This window comes from Rhinolophus sinicus, chromosome 4 (assembly GCF_057876585.1).
Source record: "Rhinolophus sinicus isolate RSI-liver-muscle chromosome 4, RSI-T2T, whole genome shotgun sequence".
NCBI lineage: Eukaryota > Metazoa > Chordata > Mammalia > Chiroptera > Rhinolophidae > Rhinolophus > Rhinolophus sinicus.
In genome coordinates this window covers 69,417,462-69,439,190 of record NC_142504.1, presented here as the reverse complement: position 1 = coordinate 69,439,190, position 21,729 = coordinate 69,417,462, and the positions used below count along the sequence as shown (strand labels likewise).

General features: G+C 37.2%; 1 protein-coding gene across 1 annotated transcript in view; it reads right to left on the bottom strand.

The window, feature by feature from the left end:
• LAMA1 (laminin subunit alpha 1) overlaps positions 1-21,729 on the bottom strand; it is a 160,862-nt gene that overhangs the window by 125,371 nt on the left and 13,762 nt on the right. The window contains exons 2-3 of the mRNA XM_019755789.3: positions 6,818-6,988; positions 6,507-6,619 (exon numbers count right to left, since the gene is read on the bottom strand). Coding sequence (XP_019611348.3) covers positions 6,507-6,619; positions 6,818-6,988 — 284 coding nt within the window. The remainder of the gene's footprint in view (positions 1-6,506; positions 6,620-6,817; positions 6,989-21,729) is intronic.

The following is a 21,729-nucleotide window of genomic DNA, read 5'->3' as shown; positions in this document are numbered from 1 at the left end:
AGCATATATATATATATATATATATATATATATATATATATATATATATTTTCTCGGACAATTAAGTTTGCAAACTCATCCTAGAAAAAGTGCTACATACCTCATTGCTAAATATCTGAATATCAATATGGACACCTTTGAAATACTCCCCAATGCCAGCACCTAGTCCACCCTTCAAAGCAATTTTGGAACTCTTTTTCTGGAATGGCCATCAGTGCTGTTGTTGTATTACCCTTGATGTCCTGAATGTCATAAAAATGTCTGCCTTTCAATATTTCCTTTATGTTCGAGTAAAGAAAGAAGTCATTGAGGGCCAGATTGGGTGAGTAGGGAGGGTCTTCCAATACAGTTATTTGCTTACTGGTTAAAACGTCCCTCACAGACAGTGCCGTGTGAGCTGGTGCATTGTTGTGATGCAAGAGCCATGAATTGTTGGCGAAAAGTTCAGATCATGTAACTTTTTCACGCAGCCTTTTCAGCACTTCCAAATAGTAAACTTGGTTAATTGTTTGTCCAGTTGGTACATATTCATAATGAATAATCCCTCTGATATCAAAAAATGGTTAGCAACATTGTTAAAAGTTTGCGAACTTGTCAGACCTTCTGTGTGTGTATGTGTGTGTGTATGAAATGTCATACATATATATGTAATTAAAGTCCTTTATAACAAAATTCTGCTCTGGATTTTAAGGCCGCATCTCTGTGCTTACGTCATTGCACTGGTGCAAGTGATCATCTACTGAGAAGATAGCATCTGTGCAGGCTGCAAAGCAACTGAAAATCTACCTTTATAATTTGTTTTGTGGGGCATTGAGTGGAGACCACGAGCAGGAGGCTGTAAGGCTGGAGGAAGGAGACAGGGAGGCAGGATCGTTCCTCTCTCTGTACCTGCTCTTTCTGTCGGTGCCCTTCAGCCCGGCTGCAGCAGTTGACTGCAGTCTCCAGCCTTCCAGTGCTCCCCAAATGAGCCTCCTCACCACCACTCAAAGGTAGGTCATTCTCCTCCAAGCCTCTGGGTGCAAATAAACCCAATCACCCCCCCTAGTTCCTCCTCAGCCCTTACCATCACTGAGTTACCTTGGTACTCCCTTTTCCACTTCTTCATACTTTTTAACCAGTTCCTCATACTAGATATGTCCCTTTAAATAACTGGTGTGGTTTCTTTATTCCTGATTGGACCCTGGCTGATACAAAACAGCATGTATTTCACAGTACATTAACTTTTTTAAATGGTAGTAAAAATATACCACAAAAATAACCATTTTAGCCATTTTTAAGTGCATAAATCAGCGGCATTAAGTAATTCACATTGTTGTGCAACCATCACCACCATCCATCTCCAGAACTTTTTCATCTTTCCAAACTGAAACGCTGTACCCATTAAAGAACTCTTCCCCATTCCTCCTCTCCTCAGCCCCTGGCAACCACCATTCCAATTTCTATCTCTATGGATACGACTATTCTAGGTACTTATATAAGTGAAGTCATACAGTATCCTTTTGTGTCTGGCTTATTTCACTTAGCATGTTTTCAAGGTTTATCCATGTGTTGTATATATCAGAATTCACTTTTATCTTCAGACAGAATAATAATCTATTGTATATATAGACTAATTTTGTTTATCCATTCACTGTTGGACACTTGTGTTGCTTCCATATTTCAGCTATTGTGAATAATGCTGCTATGAACATGGGTATGCAAATATCTCTTTGAATTCCTTCTTCACATTCCTTTGGGGATATACCTAGAAGTGGAAATTCTGAATCATATGGAAATTCTTTGTATACCTGTTTGAGGACTCTCCGTACTTTTTTTCATAGCAGCTGCACCATTTTATATTCCCACCAGCAAAGCACAAGGGTTCCAACTTCTCCACATCCTCACCATCCCTTGTTATTTTCTGTTTAAAATTTCTTTTTAAAATAGCCATGTTAATGGATGTTAAGTGGTATCTCATTGTGGTTTGACTTTTATTTCCCTATTGATTAAAGATGTTGAGTCTCTTGTCATCTGCCCAGTATATTAACTTTTAAAGTCTGTATCTCAAACTGAAAATCCTTGGGGTCTTTAACTAAGAAACTTTACCCTAAGGAGTACATCTTAATATAATTAACAGGGCCTGAAAGAATGTTGACAATCATAAAATTCAAGATCCATCAAATGTGCATCCTCTCTCTCTTTCTTTCTCTCTCTCTCTCTCTCTCTCTCTCTCTCTCTCTCTCAATCTCTCTCTCGCTCAGAATGATTTCTTTAAAATGTTAAGTTGCCACAAAAGGTCCCTGATTCACTGCAGTGGTGTAGTGCTAAAGACCGAGCCCTAAGTCACCTGACAGTGAACAGTTTATTACTGGAGACTACCCACGTGCATTTTAGTTTTAACATTTCTTAGAGTGACTCTTCAGCTGTATTTTTCTTAAAACAAAATTACCAAACTCATTCAATTCCAATAGATTATTTTAAAGTAAGACATTGCTAAATATCTAACAGTGTTAATTCTAAAATATTGTGAATCAATGTAAGAAATGAATAGCAGACATTATTTTTAAAAAGAAAAAAAATAAATCTAATCATTCCTCTTGTAATGTTACTAAAGCAAACACTCTGTAGTTAACTCTTACTGCAAGCCACACCACATTTATGGACTTCCTGATAACACCACTTTTTATCTTTTCTTTAGTTTATGTTTCCGGTAGCCAAACATTGTCCACAGAGGCTAAACATGCCATAACTTCAACAGGGTGATCAACTGGAGAATCAGGAATGGAATCAATGTCTTCAACATTTGCCAATACAGAACGAAGCTGACTAATTTGGCCATAAGACCTCAGGAGCTGACCTATTTATTAAGTTACATGAACACATCTGCAACATGAAGTTGTTATGACTCCTGATAATATTAAAGTCTGTCTATAATTTTACTTTAGAAATCTATACTCTAATTTTACATTTTTATAGGAGTGAGACAAAGCAGTTGAAAGGTTTGTTTGTTGATTGCCATCTTTTAATTGAGCTGTTAACAGAAAAGAGTATGGGGATATGAAAAAAGCATTGATTCACAATGTAACTCTGCCAACGTGTGGGCATGCAAGGGTGAACAAGACAACACTCAAGAAACATTAGCAGGGAAAGGAAAGGGAAGAGAAAAAGAAGAAGAGAAAGGAGAAGAAGAAAGCTTCAGATTCTGCCCTCATGGAATATATAATTTAGAAATGAATGAGCAGCTGGCTAATGGCTGGCTTAACAGGGAAACACACAGATTTTGACAATGGAAACTGTCATCAGAAGGTGTAGCCATGATCTAGATCTGAGTATCACTGAGACTTACCATGTTTCCCCGAAAATAAGACCTAGCTGGACACTCAGCTCTAATGCATCTTTTGGAGCAAAAATTAATATAAGACTCGGTCTTATTTTACTATAAGTAATGATAAAAATATTATAAGACCCAGTCTTATTTTACTATATAGTAAAATAAGTATATATTATATATAGTATATATTATATTTTACTATATAGTAAAATAAGAGCAGGTATAATATAATATAATATAATATAATATAATATAATATAATATAATATAATAATACCGGGTCTTATATTAATTTTTGCTCCAAAAGACGCATTACACCTGATTATCCGGCCAAGTCTTATTTTCAGAGAAACACAGTAGGAAATAAGGGTGAGGTAGGGGAGATAAAGGGAGATCATTTTACAAGGGAGAGATCTGGCTGTCAATACCAATACAGGATTTAAATTTAGCCTTATTACTAGTGGGACATGCAACCCTGAGTACAATAGAAGCAGCCAGTATCTCTGATGATATATTCTGGTCAAAAATATTTAACTGGAATTTCATCAAGTCTATAGAGCTAAGTTTAGTTTACAGAAAACAAAGGGCATAAAGAAAGATGTTAACAAAACCATGATGAAGCAATGCAACAAACCCAGAATGTGGGACAGTCTGCAAGACAACTGGCCTAGTCTATTAAAAAAGTCAATATCATTAAAAATAAAAATAAAAAATTGGAGGACAGTTCAGATGAGAAGAGATTTAAGCATAACAATCAAACAAAATCCCTTATTGGATACTGATTTGAAAAAAAAAAAATATATATATATATATGTATATATATATATATATATATATATATATATATATATATATATATAAAAGACAATGGTGGATAAAATTGGGAAAATTGAATACAGATGGAGAAATAGTTATTAGGAAATTACTGTTAATTTAGTTAGGATTGCTAATGGCATGATGCCTATTCAGAACAAAGGTCCTATTTTTTTAAGATACAAAAAATACTGTGTTGGTACAATGTTGCAATGACTGCATTTCACTTGAAAAGCGTTTGGCAAGTTAAAACAAATATGGCAACATATTTTAAATCCCTGAATCTGGGGTGGGGGGGGAAAGGGGGTATATTCTTGTCACTGTAATATGCTTTCTACCTATTCAAAAATATGCGTAATGAAAAGGGTAAATAAATAAATACATCTGAGAAAGGTTCGTCCAGATATCTGCAAAATGCATTTTTTAACTGAACGCACAGCAGAAATTTTACATTGTGTAAAAGGTAAAGAAATTTCTGAGTACTAATTGTTTTAAATAATCTTAATTTAGTTTATATAAAAACACTAGAAATTACCTAGAAATCCACCACTATGTGTACAGTTGATCCTCAAATAACACGGGTTGACCTGTGCGGGACCACTTATACGCAAATATCTTTCAAGAAATACCTGTATTGTTTCCAATCAATGGTTGGGAATCTGTGGATGCAGAGAGCTGACTGTATGCAGTGATCTTGAGCATTAATGAATTTTGATATCGGCAGGAATCCTGGAACGAATCCCTCACTGATACTGAGGGTAGTTAAGTTTTGGGGGAGTCAAAAGTTATATGAGGATTTTTGACTGCATCAGGGCTGGTATCCCTAATCTCTGCATTGTTCAAGGGTCAACTACACCTGCTTGTTTTTGAAACATGCCTGAAGACCTAAAACGGATGCCTGTGGAATTCCTCAAGGTGACTCAGTCCAACTTAGAGCAAGAGGTGTCCCGCTTCAGGATAAAGTCAAGCATGACACATGGAAAGACAAAGGCAATAACATGCATTTGAAGCCTACATGTAAAATGTACAGTGTTTTAGTCTGGCCAAACTCAAATAATATCACATTGCTAATGATGAAAACGGTAATACTTTTTTCGTTAAAAAAGGAAAAGACTGAAAAGATGATGTGAAAACCAAACTTTCCTGCAGAAGCATCCTTTCCACTGAAATAAGGCGGGGCGGAAGGGAAAGGCCAGGGCAAAAAAGGTTCTCTTTTCTCATTTTCTTTAGGTGGATTTGGAAATATTAAGGCATGACATATTAATTCAGGACAGATGGCGGAAAATAATCAGAAGTGTTATTTTATTTACATAATACTACTATGAAACTAAACTTGGAAAAAATGTCCCCTGAGCTGCATGTGTTGCTACCTTATTTACTGTTATTATTGAGATCTAAAGTTCCTTGCACATAAAGAGGCACAATATTGACATGTGTTCTACTTAAAGTCTTGCACATTTTAAAACTATCACTTATTCAAAGAATTATGATTCATCATTAAATTTCCAAAATTCCTACTTCAATCCTACAGTGTACATTTCAACTATGTGTCTCTTTCAACTGATATTTCACATATTTCAACTGATATTGATGAGTTCTAAGACAAGAGCAATTGAATGGAAATAAATGAGAATATCATGTGATGGTTTTTCTCTAGAATTGATAACAGAAATTGTGACAATATCTGTCATCTCTTTTTTTCATCCCTTCCACTCAGATTTCTTTTCCTTTCCCTGAAATTTGGGGGCAACCAGGGCCCATACCCTATTTCTCTCAATTCTCCCACACCATCTTAAAGCAGAGGATGCAGGTGTGGCCTGAGTCAATTATACCTGCTTTTCCCAGCTTATGCTGAAGGCTTGCTCACGAAAGTACTGGACAACTCGTTTACTCAAGGCCCTCACAGAAAGCATGACAAGGGTAAGGCATGGTCAAGAGGTTTAACACTATCCCTTTTTGCTTCTAAGCCTTATTTTCTACAATAACTTTGCACAGTGATAACAGGAAGACAATAAGCTTGAGGGGCAGGAAATGCATGGGTTTTATCCCACTACATGACTAGTGTGACTGCTGACATCTACCACACAGCCTATATAACACAGCATCCTGAACGAATGACAGTGCCCTGCTGGCACAGCTCTAAGAACTTCAAACTCCATGGAAACAATGTCACTCATCTTTTCAAAATTACCTAGGAATGATAAATGTGACAAGAAGTGGTACTATGTGCTACTTCTGTATATCCCTTAACTTCACCTGCTGGAAAAACAGTGAGAACAGAATGTAAATATGTTAAGAAACCAGGCATACTTTCCTGAAGATTATCAGGTGACTGCGACTCAGCGACCCATAGACCTTCCTCAGTGCTTCCGGCCTTACCTACCTGTCTTAAGTCCATAGTGATTGTGACCCAGTGATATTCTCTCCCGTTCTGAATACTGGGACTTTGCCACCAGTTATTGGTGCCATCGATCGCATTAGATATTGGATGGCGTTCTGTTAAAAGAAAAAAAAAAAACATGCGTACCTCTCAGTTTTTAATTTAAATTGTTTTAACTTCTAAACTATATGCTAGTGGAAATGAATAGTGGTGCAAGTGAACACAGCGTCATGGCTCCTAACAGAAGTCTTCATCATCATTTCAAAAGGTAATGATTCCCATAGGTACCTGTGAATAGAAGGAGCAACACTTGCCTTTGGGGCTGGCGCTGCTGCCATCACAGATCCGGCATTGCGCGTTCCGCACAGGTCGACCGGGCACATGCTCCACCAGTTTGCAGAACATCTCAGGCCCCTGCTCCCCACAGGTCGCATTGGTGCTGATGTGAGCGTTACTGGCAAGATTGAGAATGGCAGGAAACAGGCCTGAAAGTCAAAATTCACCAAATTGGATCAGCCAATTGAAATAAAAAAGATAGGATTACTTCATCTCACTTTGCAAGTAAATCAGAAAGAGATTCCAAGTCTATGTGCTTGGTGAAGGAAACCTTACACAAAAGCAGTTATAAGATGGTTTCATTTACATGAAATTCTAGGACAAGCAAATCTCATCTATGAGAAAAAGCACTGAAGAGCAGTGGCAGAGGGTGGAGATTGACTGAAGGCACACCAGGGACTTTCTGGGATAATGTTATATTCTACATCTTGATAAAGATTAGGATTGCACGGGCATCTGCAATTGTGAAAAATCATAGATAGAATGCAGAACATTTGGATAGATTGGTGTATTGCACTGTATGTAAATTTTACCTCAAACAATTAAAAAGATCATAAAAAATACTGATGTGAGTACTGACTGAAAAGTTTAGGAGTGAAGTATACTTACGTCCTTCAATTCACTTTGAAATGCATCAAAAAACAAGCTGGATTGATGGTTACAGGGACAGACAGGTGATAAAGAAAGAAGATTAAAATGATCATTATAGAATCTTGGTAGGAAGATAGGTGTTCATTGTACAATTCCACTTTTCTGATGGAATTTTTTCATAATAAAATGTTGGGAAAATAGATTTTAAGACAAGTTTCAAATGATCCAATGCATGTATTTGCCAATGAAATTCAAACACCCTTCACTTAAAAGAAAGGCATCCATTCTCTACCTACTTTGTTCCAGTTGTCTCTACTAGTCTTACAAGGTCTTTCCCATCATTATCTAGGATATTTTTCACTTTTTTCTCTTTTTTCATGCTTGTTTTCTTTGGTGAACAGAACTTGAAAATATAAAGCTCCAGTTATAAAAATTCTCTTCAATTTAGTTTTAATCTTTACCTTTCTACAGTCCTTTTGTCTCCAGTGATTTTTATCTCTAAGTGGCTAGCTGGTCCAGACTACTCAGAAAACAATTTTTGGATGACTGTGAGAAAAATAACTCCATTAAGTTCTTTAGAGAGTGGCTTTATCTCAGTAAAAGAGGATAATAGCAGTGAGATTATATGAAGATCTAGAAAGGACAATATACATGATGTTGAAGAGGCATTCTACATGAAAGGACATTGTGAACTGAGAAACAGTATTGAGAGGCGGGATCTTAGCCAAGTGGGGTTTCTCTAATTTACTAGAATTTGATCTTCAAGAATCACAGAAGATAATCTTTTCTTTATAAAGCACATAGAGTCAATATTATTTCTGAAATATTTCCTTTCCAGTGAAATTTGAAAAAGCACAATATAATTTTAGTAAGATAAAAGGAGTTAATGTCTTCAATTTTGATTTTTTAGGTACTGCTTACTTAATCTTTTCAAGGATGTTTTTCTATTATAAATATTTTAATAATTTAAATTACAAAATAAAAATGGCTGTTTTTGTAAGAGTCGCTACATTAAAAACTCACCATGCATCTATTTAAAAAATAACTTATTAGGTAGTCTCTCAAAGACTTGCCACATAGAACAGAGCTACCTATTATTAGTAGTTCTATCCTCGTGAAATGACCCTATTCAAGTAAGTAGGCCCTTAGCCTCTCAATAGAAAATAGTTATTGAATATTTGTATTTTAGAGCATTATTATTAATTTTGAAGCATAGCACAGACATACACTATACTTAACATGTTATATATATTTTCATTTTTAACTTAAAGTTGGTCATTTTTATCATATTCCTTTAAAGGGATTTAAATCAAAAAGACTTTATGTGGAAGCAGATGAATCTCTACATTTGATTATGCAGTTTCCCAAATTGTTTTATCAACCAGTAATTAGACACTTACATTTTATGGAATTATCTACTTCCTAAAGTGACATGTAATTCTTGAGAGTGGTACTTAAATTTTTGGGAGGGGTACTTGGGAGTAACAGGAGGAACTGATTGATATTTATTCTGTTTGGTATGGAGGTAAATATTAATTTTCTCCATCCTATATGACCATAATATTCTAGTCATCTGGTTCGAATGTATGTTATGAGCTAATAACTGAAAATACAATATGGTTTTAAACTGTGGTGTTTTATTCTAATAGCTAAAATGTTTTTTCTGGCTCTGGATCACATGTATGCATTTAGATATGCAGTACAATCAACTCTATCCATTCCCTTCTCACAGACCAGTCAAGCGAGGAAAAGAAACCAAGGTCACAGGAACTGACTTAACAATGCATTTCTCTATCAACAAATACTTTACCAGTTAACTTAACAAAAGTTCCCACTTTCTCTTTATTCTACCCCTCCAGTTGCTCCACATCAAGAGAACTCCTTACTTCCTGCCCAAGGCTCCCTCCCACCCTGGAGACCAGCAAGGGCCTTGAGTTACTGGGGGGAGTGGGAAGTAGAGAGGGTAGGGGAGTCATGAGGGCACCATGCTGTCTGTACTCAGGAGTCTATGCTCGGAGTCACTGAGAAAAAGAAGCTCCAACTTCATGAACTTGGAGTTGATGAACTCTCAATTGTAGTCATCAGCCTCAGGTAGTTCTTGTACTAGACATATTTTAAAGAACTTCCATATTTTTTTTATCTTGATGGTATTCTAAATATTCTTTTAATAAAAAGAAAGATAAATTCCTACATTAGCATGGTATGTTGAAAAACTTTTAAGTAAATAATTTCATAAATGTATCCTGGTTATCTTTCACTAAAAGTACGTCTTTCTTCTCAGGTAATCTAGTATTTGAAAACAAAAAACAAAACTATTCACTAAAAATTATTCTTTACGTATTGCATTTACTCTTACTTCATAGTTATGAATAATTATTATTCCTTGTTACCTGTGATCACATCTGCTAGAAGATGAAAGAAAGTTAGAAATATGTATTGGAAAAAGCATCTTTTAAAAAGAAATTTTTTTATAAAGTCCATCAGGTTGCTGAATCATTTCAAAGATGACTGAAATATTTCAATAAAGGGAAACTACATGAGCTTCAAGTAGGAGGAAGGATAGGAAATCAAAGGGTGAGAAAGGGCACTGGGATCAAAAACGTACCAAGAACAAAAGTTTGAATTTATATGTAAAAATCAAAGGCAGAATGAAGGCTGTTGCAGGATACATATGTGACAGAATTTTACCATTATTTAGCTGCACACTTAATAAATTAGACTATACATTTTTGTTGGGAGACATTATTTACTTTGGTTAGTGTTACTGTAATACTAATTTGTATTCCCCCTCCCCTTGCCCCATTCAGGACACACAACGGAATCATTTTCCTATCCCTGTATTTAACCAGTAGCTAAAAACTTTATAATGCCAAACTCTATCAAGCATGAAATAAATTCCTTCTCATTCACCAGTAGTTTTTTTTAATCCTCTTTCTTCACAGCCTGAATACACTCGGCCTTCTTAAATGCATTTCAGGACCACATTAATCTGCTGGAAATTCCTTTATTTGATATTAGGTGAAAAATTGCTACAAACCTGACAGACAAAAATGCTACCATACACAATTACCAAAGTGTTCAGCTAAAAGACTTCCCAGATAGTTGAGTAATTCATTTTTAGAGGTTTCTGGGTTTTTCCCAGTGGAAAATATTTTCACCATTTACAAAGAGAGTATCTAAAATGCTGACTAGACCTGAGACACATTGCAATAACTTTTTTACCAATATTTGTCAAATTATTCAGGGGTAATGGTTCAGGGCCTTAATGTATTAGTATGTAAGAGAAACATGAGATTTTTCTATTTTGGAAAAACATTTTTGAGTTCTACAAAATGTTATTTGCCTAATTCATAATCATTGTGATATTCTGAAAAAAAATGATTCACAATTCTTAATTAAAGGATTGGTGGCAATATGTTCTAGTCATTATTTCCCAGCATGAAGTAAAAAAATATGAATATTTTATATGATTGAATAATGAAAGTGGCTTCAGGTGTCAGGAATTTCTGTTTTGGAAAAAACGTCAAAGCTACTTGTTCAATCCAGGAGAAATTTGGAAAAATTGGAATTTAAGTTTCTGAATTGAGAAATTTGTGATTTAAAAAAAACCAAAACATTCAAGTTCTTTTTTTTTCTCCATATATCCTACTCTCACTTCCCTAATCTCACTTTTTTACCCTGTAAACATCTATAAACTGATTAGAGAAGGCTGGTATTAGAAATAAACTACCCTGTTTGCCAGCACTCTCTTTGAAACATGGTAATCGCCGGATTAAACAATAAAAAGAGCACCTCAAACAGCTACAAATGGCATTATTCAGTGAGAAAGCCTGGAAGCATTTAATACTAATCCAAGATAATAATATCAAAGTATTCTAATACACCACATAATATTCCAGATTAATAATATTTAAGATATTCTAACAACATGAATTTTAGGAGGACGCATAAATTCAGATTTAGCAACACATCCATATGAGTCATAAAAAGTAGGTGAGAATGTTGATTAAGTTCAATAAATATTTAATAAGAACCTCTTAGGTACAAAGCACTGTGCCAGGCACCTCCCTGGGACACAGAGATGAACAAGCTGGGCTAAGCCTATCCTTGAGGCTCTCACAATCAGAAGGGAAAGAGACACATCTACTCATAGATTCTGCTACATACAATATTAAAAATGCAGCAATATTTAAAAATAGATTAGAGGAGAGAATTTCGAATAAGACATTTAGTTAGTCATAACCCAGGCAGAAATATGAGTACATGTGCTTCGGCAAGAGCAGGTCTAAAAATCCTTAAATGGCTCCTTACTGCTCTTCAAATTGATTGCAGTTTCCTTCCTTTTGTACTTTTCATATATCCATTCATGCCCGACTCATCCTTTAAGCTAAGCCCGGATCTTTCCTGAACTCCAGGCTAAAATAAATGTCCATTGTTTGTCCTGCCTTAAATCAGCATGCCCTATCACTGCACTTACCATTTATATGGAGATCGTTAATTTGCTGACCAGTCCTCGCCCCCCCCCGCCCCCCCCACGATTCTTCTCCCCTCACTATCCTTCTCCAAAAAATATAAACAACTTTTGATTAATATGTGAGGTCCTTCGGGGCACAACCATGTCTTGTTTGCTCTAGGTCAGAATCTGGCCCATGTGAATGCCCTATATCTGTGCCTGAATGAAAGAATGAATAAATGAAGAAATGTTCCTTTATACTCCTGGATTACCAGCAAGTACACAGAACCAGGAGCCCAAATCTAAACTCTCATCCTGGTTCCACTATTAACTATATGCCTGGAAAGTCAACCTCTCAGAGCCTCTATTTCCTCAACTATTAAATACCTCTGTGCGCCCTTTTTTCCTCAGATATCATGATTCCAGAATTTTACCTTAATAGACTCTCAGGTAAATTAGCCCACCACTCTTTCTTTCTCACTATTTGGAAAATAAATTAAGAATAACTTTTCTCCATTCAATGAATGCACAGAATGGTAAAGAAAAGTTAATTTGGTAATTCTTTGATCTCCTTGGATAAAAGAACCAAATAGAAGTACAAAGTGGCATTATTTTCTTTGCTTATTCAGAAGTCACTCTTCAGAACTTGGACCTAAAGAAGAACGGAAGAGAAACAATGATGTTTTATACAACCCTGATTCTAAGCCAGAGAACCATCTGAGGTGGGTTTTGTTTCTGATCTATGCTTATGGCAATAGCCCTTCCTTGACTCTTGCTAACTTCCCAATGTTAAAAACAAGAGAACTGGCCGAAAATGGAGTTGCTCGTGCTAAGCCCCATGTCACCAAACCAAGACTTGCGGTAATTAGTTTCTGGCTCTCCCAGAAATGGAATCTTAAACCAGTCGCTCTGGAACTGCCTGGTCAGCGCTAGGTAGGTAATCAGCAGAAAGCCCCCCTGCACCCCCTATAAGGAGAGTAACCTTGCAGTAAACAACCCGCCTTTTTGCCCAGTATAACTCCCTTGTTCCCACTTCCTTCGGTCTATAAAAATCTTTCATTTTGTATAGATCCTCTGATCTCCTTTCTATCTGCTAGATTGGATGCTGCCTGATCAATGAATCAATGAATAAAGCCAATAAAATCTTTAAATTTTACTCGTGGCTTCCTAATAAAAGTCTTCATAAGCATTTCAAAAAGTTTACTCAGTAGAATTTTGTTTTTGAACACCAGCAAGTGTTCATATATATATATATACACACACACACATACATACATCTTTTGGAATTCTTTCAAAACAGTCAAGTTCTACTTAATACGGCATATTGAATATCTAACCAATACGTACAGGCTTAAAATGGACATGTCCATTCTAACCAGGTGTTTTATATCAACATTATTAGAATTACTACTGCCTATGAAAGATAGGGTTGGCTAAGATGTAAGAACATAGGCTTTTGAGTCAGACAGCCCTCAGTTTGAATTCCAGGGCTACCATTTGCCAACTGGGGGCTTTACCTGTCAGTCTCCTTATTTGTGCAATGAGAAGCATAGTACCTACAGATTTTTATGAGCATTAAATGAGATTATGTGGGTAAAGGACCCAACACAATATCTTAAGGGCTCAATAAATAATTGCTGTTATTATTTTCATATCATCAGTGGAGATCACCAACACAAATTTCCTCAAATATAATTAGACTTTTGTGGTTATATTTCATATATTTGAGTCTCTGTTGCTTTGATTAAATTTTACATAATGTAGTTGGTTTCCATTTACGTGCCACTGAGTATGAAAAGCATCTACCCTTAAATAGAAGAACCCACTCAGCTCAGAGTGATGTGCGGCATGAGAGGCCTGGAGGAAACAGGCCCGTCGCTCACCTCGTGCTCACACCAAGGCAGGGACCCCCTGCACAGAAGGCTGAGCAGGGCAGCCCAGCTCTACTCAACTCGTCCCTCTTCCCAACCTGCCTCCCTCCCTCCTCTCTTTTTCTATTATTCTTTCTGTAGTTGCCTTTGCAACACTGTGTAGTTGAATCCCTGTAAGTTAAATGCACATTGGTAAATCATAATCTTCTCCTTTCATTGTTCTGAAAGCGGACAAAAAGAAAAGAATCTTTGAGGAGGTGACATTTGAAGATTTGCCTCAAAAATGAGAAGGAGCCCATCATGCTCCTTCTCTATGTTAATATATTTGTATTTCTTTGTACTATATTTTTATGCATTAAAAAAACATGCTGATAATAGGTCTGTGAGCTTTGCCAAAAGGGTCCATTGGTACCAAAAGGTCAAGAACCCTGGCAGGGATGGTCCTTCTGCTAAAGTGATGTGAGCGAGGAGCCAATGGTACAGATGACTCCGTTAGTCTCCTTTCTCCCACTTACTGACTCTTCCAGGAACCTAGTTTATCCCTGGACAAAGGCAGCCAGGAAGCCCCTAACATTTTGATCCAGGTGGATTCTGAAGTTGAGTGAGAGGGGCTTGGGCCAAGCCAAGAATTAATGTCCTGCTCAGGTGAGGTCCCAAGTGAACTGACCATGTGGGCCTCAAGCAGCAGTGTTTCCAGCTCAGGGGCACTAAGTGGAAATGAGTCCTTAGTGCCATCCAGGTTGCTTGGACCAGAAGAGATGCCTTGAGGAAACTAATGAAAACTTTCATATCTTTAACCACTACCCCCAAGGGAATTATAAGTTATCATCTGAATTCTTGCCTTTGGCATTTGAGCATATTTTGAGGAACACATTCTCTACGAATGCTGAGGACAGAGGGCCTATATGAAGGAGAAAGAGGTAAAGATGGAGGAGGGTTTAAACTGAAATTACTTATCGCAGAGCATCTCTAACCCCTAAGATATATTCAGGAGCCTAGTAACAAGCTGTGGCAAAATTCATCGTAACTCAAATTGTTTTTCTAGGAAACAATACAAATATACCTGTATATTTTGAGGTAGATGTATTTGAAAAGGAAGCATAAATGAAACTGTTTTCCCACTGTTACTTCTGATTGATCAGCAATCGTAGCAATTCCTCACAGTCAGTGGTTCCTTACTCCTCTGCTCCTTTCCCATGAGAAACCTGAGCCCAATACTGTGTCGTAACAGGAGTGTACCGTTTAAAGAAATTCTATGTCTACTTACTTATTAGAAATTAAAAATCACTTTAATCACTGCTAAATGAACTTGTTTTGTATGTCAAATACATCACTATTCTCAGAATGTTTCAATAATAAAACCTCAAAGCTAATGAAATACATGAAAGTCTTGCTTGTTTAATGTAAAACAAACAGGGATTTCATTTCCAGTGAGAATTATTAAAATGTTACCAGTTAGTTATTTTATTTCTCAAATAAAGATAAATCTAACAGTTGGGGGGGGGGGGGCGTTTAAATGGAGGTAACTTAGGTTGCCTGTAGACATGGAGCCCTTTCAGCCTGCCATGGAAGCACTAACTGGAGAATGACTGCCCTCTCATCCCCTCCCTCTCCCCCAAAAGCAAATACTTGGTTTTTAGACTAAGCCAATTTAATCATTGATGGCTGTTAGTAAAAGAAAAGCTTTAAGTTATTCTAGAGATTCTGAAGCCCTTTCCAGCACAGTGATTTTAAAAAAGGTGGGGGAGGGAGGAGGAGGAGGTGGGGGAGGGAAAGACCCCTATACAAACAGGAAAAAGTCCTAAGAATTTGGCATTTAACACAGTTGATTTTCTATTCTTTTTTTTATTTTTTTCCCTCACGTGGGGAGATGAAGAAAAGTTTAATCTGAGAAAAACCTGAGGGAGTGGTGAGTGAAAGGCCTTAGCATGGTTTTGCTAGAGTTCGATTTCCATAGCAATGGGCTCAAGGTGTCCTTGACAAAGACAGGTTTTCACTGTAAGATAAAGAAGCATACGAGCAAGCAAGGCACAGATACTGTCTGTGGAAAATAGAGCTTTATCAGGGTCCGCTTACTCCTCCCACAAAGGCTTGTTTAATACTTATATTCCATGACACGGCAGTTTTAAATTCCGCATAAGTTTAGCTGCAGAGAAACAAAATTAAGTCACTCATCTAGAAACAAAATTAAGTCACTCATCTCGAAGTGTTTTTCTCTTTTGCTGCCACAAACTTTAAATTGTTATTAAAGGGCAACAATTTAAATACTTCTACCCTATCAAACTCAATATTGCACACAGGCAAACCACAAAAGCAGTCAACATTCACATGTATTTTTACATTTCATATTATTCCCATTGCCCTGGAAAAACACTGCCCCTCCTCACTCCTTCCAAATCTTACAGGAGTGAACTCAGCTTAAAGGAAAGTCAAAAAGCAAGTGCAGCCTTGAAGCTGAATATTGCCAGCTCTGTTGAATTAAAATGAAGTTTTATTATATTTTGCTTATATCATTTATATAGTTTACACTGTTTATATAATTTTTTTAAATATCTAAAAACATAAGTAAATTCAACATTTTCTTAGCCCAAACACTCAACTTTTCTACAAATCCTTCAAGATATTAGTTATTTCTTCCGCTTTCCTCTGCCCCTTCTGTGCTCTGTTATACAGACTTTTCTTCCTTATGCTTTAAAACTTTGGCATCGCTGTTTAGGTGTCCAGGGCCACTTCAAGGGTATGTGACCAGTACAATTACCCTTGGTTTCATCCTGGAACTGTTTGAAATGTTTCATAATTGAAACAAGGGGCCCCACATTTTCATTTTGGACTAGTTCTTCAAATATGTAACTGGTCCTGGAGGTGACTAGTGGGAGCTTCCATGGAGGATTGTCCTCACAAGTGCCCATGTACTTCTCATGAAATCATTTGGCATCGGAGACGGAATCATCACTCTAACTGAGCACCAGTAGAATGACGCAAGGTCCTGGATGCTCCGGATTACAGCTCCTTTTATTCCAGTGCATATCTAGAGGGACATTTTACAAAGAAATTATTTGAGGTATACTTCATCTTAGAGACCAACAATAGGGACATATATTTGACAACTACAGTAAACACTCTAATCAAAGTACATAGAGTTAAATTATCTTGGTATCGTTCTCACTGGATTGATAATACTGTATTTTCTCAGTGCCAGTACCATTGTTCTTTTTCTGAAATTGGGCTGCTTATTTATATAGATACATACATTTAATGTAATAGCTTACCTGTTTTTCTTTTTTTCAAAAAGCTGTTACTATGTCAAGGCATGTATAAGAACTGTATTCACTGTCTCCAGCCCCTTGCCTCATATTCACTCTTCACTCAACTTCAATCGGAATTCTGTTCCTTTAATGCAATTTTCAAAGTCTCCATCAACTTCCATCTTGTCAAACCCAACATGCCATTTACCTTCAGTTTACTTGTCCTCACAGCAGCTTTTCTCAAAAATTATCTTTCTCTTTTTTGTAAACATTATCTTCTTGTGGCCTCCATCACACTACATACAACTCTTGGTTTTCTCTCTCTCAAAGCAACTTGTTGTCAGTCTCCGATAGATTTCCTAGCAGAAGACAGCACATTCACGAAACAGGTGCATTCTCATGGAGAAAGTGGGAAGGAACATACTTTCCCAAAATAATATCTCCAAGACCAAGAGAAGCAATATAACATATGAGGTCTGACAATTAAGTTCACCAAGATGTTGCAATGATGTTGCTAAACTTTTTTGAAATCAGAGGGATCATTCATTATGAATTTGTACCAACTGGACAAACAGTTAACCAAATACTGAAAAGGCTGCGTGAAAAAGTTAGACAACCTGAACTTTTCACCAACAGGTCATGGCTCTTGAATCACCACAATGCACCAGCTCACACAGCATTGTCTGTGAGGGAGTTTTTAGCCAGTAAACAAATAACTGTATTGTAACACCCTCCCTACTCATCTGATCTGGCCCCCAATTACTTCTTTTTACCCAAACATAAAGGAAATATTGAAAGGAAGACATTTTTATGACATTCAGGACATCAAGTTTAAAAATGATGAGAGCTCCGATGGCCATTCCAGAAAGAGAGTTCCAAAATTGCTTTGAAGGGTGGACTAGGCACTGGCATCGGTGCATAGCTTCCCAAGGGGAGTACTTCAAAGGTGAACATAGTGATATTCAGCAATGAGGTATGTAGTAGTTTTTCTAGGATGAGTTTGCAAACTTATTTGTCTGACCTATTGGGTTGAGGGCAGAGACTTGGGTTTTCCACAGCACATGCCCAACACTTATTTAATATTATTAATCCTAATTGAGATAATGATATAAAAAGGCACCACATATATGGAAAATGAATACACTGGGTAATAGAGTTAGTGGAATCTCAACAGTGGCCAAAATAAAACCAGCACAAGCTTAACAAGGATAAATATAGGACCTTCTACTTTTTTCCCAAAATTTACCTGCAAGCATAACCTTGGTGAAGGTGGAAAAGATGTTACAGTTCCTGGTGACAGCTATGAGAAGAGTGCTATAAAAATTTAACATGTTCTAGGGTTGAATTAATAAAGCCATACTATTAAAGACAGAGGGAGATGACCCTTAGCAGCCACAAATTGAATAACTATGAGTTAACTATGCACAAGATACTCTAATGTTATTCTGTGCTCAACTGTGCAAAGAGAATGTTGAGGATTAGAGCAGTGTTTCTCAAGCTTTATATATACAAACCACCTGGAGGTCTCATTAAAATGTAGATTCTGATTCTGCAGCTCTGAGGTGGGGCTGAGATGCTTCATGGCTAAACATCTTCCACGGATGGCTGCTTTGAGTTCAAGAGACTAAGTGATCTCTTTGGTTTTTTCCAGTTCTAACACTCTGAAATTGGCCAATTCAGCCAAACCTTGGCACAACGATGATCAGACCGATTAGTGAGAGCATGCTTCCTCCAGCAGCTTTCTCTCACTATTTAACCAGAACTATTTAATTTTTCACATCCTACATTCAAGTCTTGGAGGCTTTTCCCAACTATTTTTACAGGGAATGCATTGCTTCAGTTAAGACAAAGGTTTTGGGCTTACTGTAAAGTGGAAAAAAACTCCAAGAGCTCCAAAATTAAAGACACAACATATGAACAAGGTCAACTGAGCATCCAACAGGAAAATATATTCAAGCAAACCAGTGGTTTGATTTTTCAGCCCTGTTCCACTTACAGGACTCTGCCAACCAGCCTGGTTCATTCATATTGAAACTGATGTTGTTGAAGACACTGGGAAATACTTATAGTGTTAAAACTTTAAAGGAGAGCATTTACATAGCACTATCTGATTTCTGATGGAGGGTCACCCCTTGAAGCCCAAACACTGCTGGTTACTGGTATTTTGACCAGTCTGATGTGGCAGAAAAGTAGGCGGCCTCCAGGTGTCATTCACAGAGGTCTGCAGGGAGGTCTCTGCACAAGGTGGGAAGAGGTGGGTTAGAGAGGACAGCAGAACATCTATTTGCGTTTTAGCTTCCAGGAGAGGGTCTAGGTCTAGACGACAGAAAGAATGGGAAGAGTTTTCAATACAGCCTGTCAGGGCAAAAGCAGGGCCATTCATAGATGTTATGGCTGTCTCCCCATTCTAATAAAGAAAACAGCTGGAGAGAAGTGGGGAAGGTCAAGGACACAGCTTCCCACCGTAGCAGTGCCCTTGAGGCTCTCTCTCTCTGTTTCTCTCTCTCTTTTCTCTTGTCTTATTAAAATAAGATTTCAATATTATTTTTCTTTTATTTTCTAAGTTCTTCCCTATATTACATTCTTATGATAATATAGGCAGGGAACATTTGCTTTATTTCCACATGTTAGTAATGAAGAAATCAGAACACAGGCTGGACCACATTAATAGATTACTCTCAAATAAACCATATTTATATACATTTTCTATAATATATTTTCTTTTAGAACAAACCAAATGGCCTACGTTTAAGATACTTCAGTATAAAGACTGTCATATCATGCATGTGTGTGCACATCCGTGTACATGTGTATGAGGTCAGACAATTATGTGCACAAACTTGTTGCAACAATGTTGCTAACCTTTTTTTGATATCAGAGGGATTATTCATTATGAATTTGTACCAACTGGACAAACAGTTAACCAAGTTTACTATTTGGAAGTGCTGAAAAGGCTGCATGAAAAAGTTAGATGAAAACAACCTGAACTTTTCACCAACAATTCATGGCTCTTGCATCATGACAATGCACCAGCTCACATGGCACTGTCTGTGAGGGAGTTTTATCCAGTAAACAAATAACTGTATCGGAACACCCTCCCTACTCACCTGATCTGGCCCCCAATGACTTCTTTCTTTACCTGAAGATAAAGGAAATATTGAAAGGAAGATAGGTATTTGGATGACATTCAGGACATCAAGGGTAATACAATAACAGCTCTGATGCCCATTCCAGAAAAAGAGTTCTAAAATTTGTTTGAAGGGTGGACTAGGCACTGGCATCGGTGCACAGCTTCCCAAGGAGAATATTTCAAAGGTGACCATAGTGATATTCAGCAATGAGGTATGCAGCACTGTTTCTAGGATGAGTTCGCGAACTTAATTGGCAAACCTCATATATGTGTGCATGTGTGTTTTCTTAGGTTAAAGTGCCCATAAGCAGCTAGCATTAAAATCAGTGATGCAACTTCCAGGGGTGCATCAGAAAGGCTGCCCATGTTCCATAGGCACCCACCATAATGTTCTGTCATCCATCTCCATCAACACCAGCACTTTACTAATTAGCAAGGACAATATCAGAAATGGGTCATTAGTACAATTAGTGGATTGTTAATGACACTATGAATAATATAATAGAGTCTCATTATAGAAATTTATGGTAGTCAAGACAGCTATATAAGTTAAAATATTTCAGAGTGACTTTTGACAAAGACAAGGTAAAGAGGTTGACAAATCCTCCCCTGAATAAAACAATTATATAACTAGACAAAATTTACAACTACAACCATTTTACGACTCTGAAATCAACTGAAGACTAACAACAAATTGGGACACTTTTCTTTATGAAAAGCTGCCGGGGTTCCAGGTCAGACCACTAGAAGAGATCAGCCCTCGACCTGGGGCCTCCCATGCTCACCCAGCTCATCAGCATGATAGATTACCAGGCCCGGGCGAGAGTGAACACCAGCAGTTTCTCTGTTGGAGACCCGATAGCCGACTAGGTTTGGAGCACAGATTGAAAACACGAGCCCAGTGATGTCATAAAAGTTACAAACTCAGTAGAAAATGAATGGGGAAAGCTTGCAGCTCCGCTAGCCTGAGGTTGAGATTCCAGCGGGGGCAAACTACAGACAGCTGGGCCAGCCACACACTTACCGGGGAGATCCTGGAAACAGGAGTGCCAAAGAAGGGCTAGATCTGCTCTCCATACACCCCAGGCTTTTTTATTGGAAAATAATAAAATGCTTAAGAAAATAGTAGCAAAATTTCAAGGGCAGACCACCAAAAGCTACAAAACATTTCTGAGAAAAATTAAAGAATATGAATAAAGAGATGTTTCTTATTCCTAAATAGGAAGACTCAACATTGTTAGACAGCAATTCTTCCCAAACTATAGATTCAGTCTAATTCCTATCAAAATCCCAGCTGGCTTTTTTTTTTAATTGACAAGCTGATACTAATGGAAATGCAAAGGACCTAGAACTGTCAAAGCAATTTAGAAAAAGTGAATGAAATTGAATGGCTTACACTACCTATTTCAAAACATTTAAAAGCCAGAGGAATCCAGACAGTTAACATAAGAACAGATATATGATTAACAGAACAACATAAAGAATCCAGAGATACACACTTACAACCATGGCCAATTGACTTTTGGCAAAATGCCAAGGAACTTGTGTATTTTCAATTACGTATTGGGACCACTGGATATCCACATACAAAAATGAACTT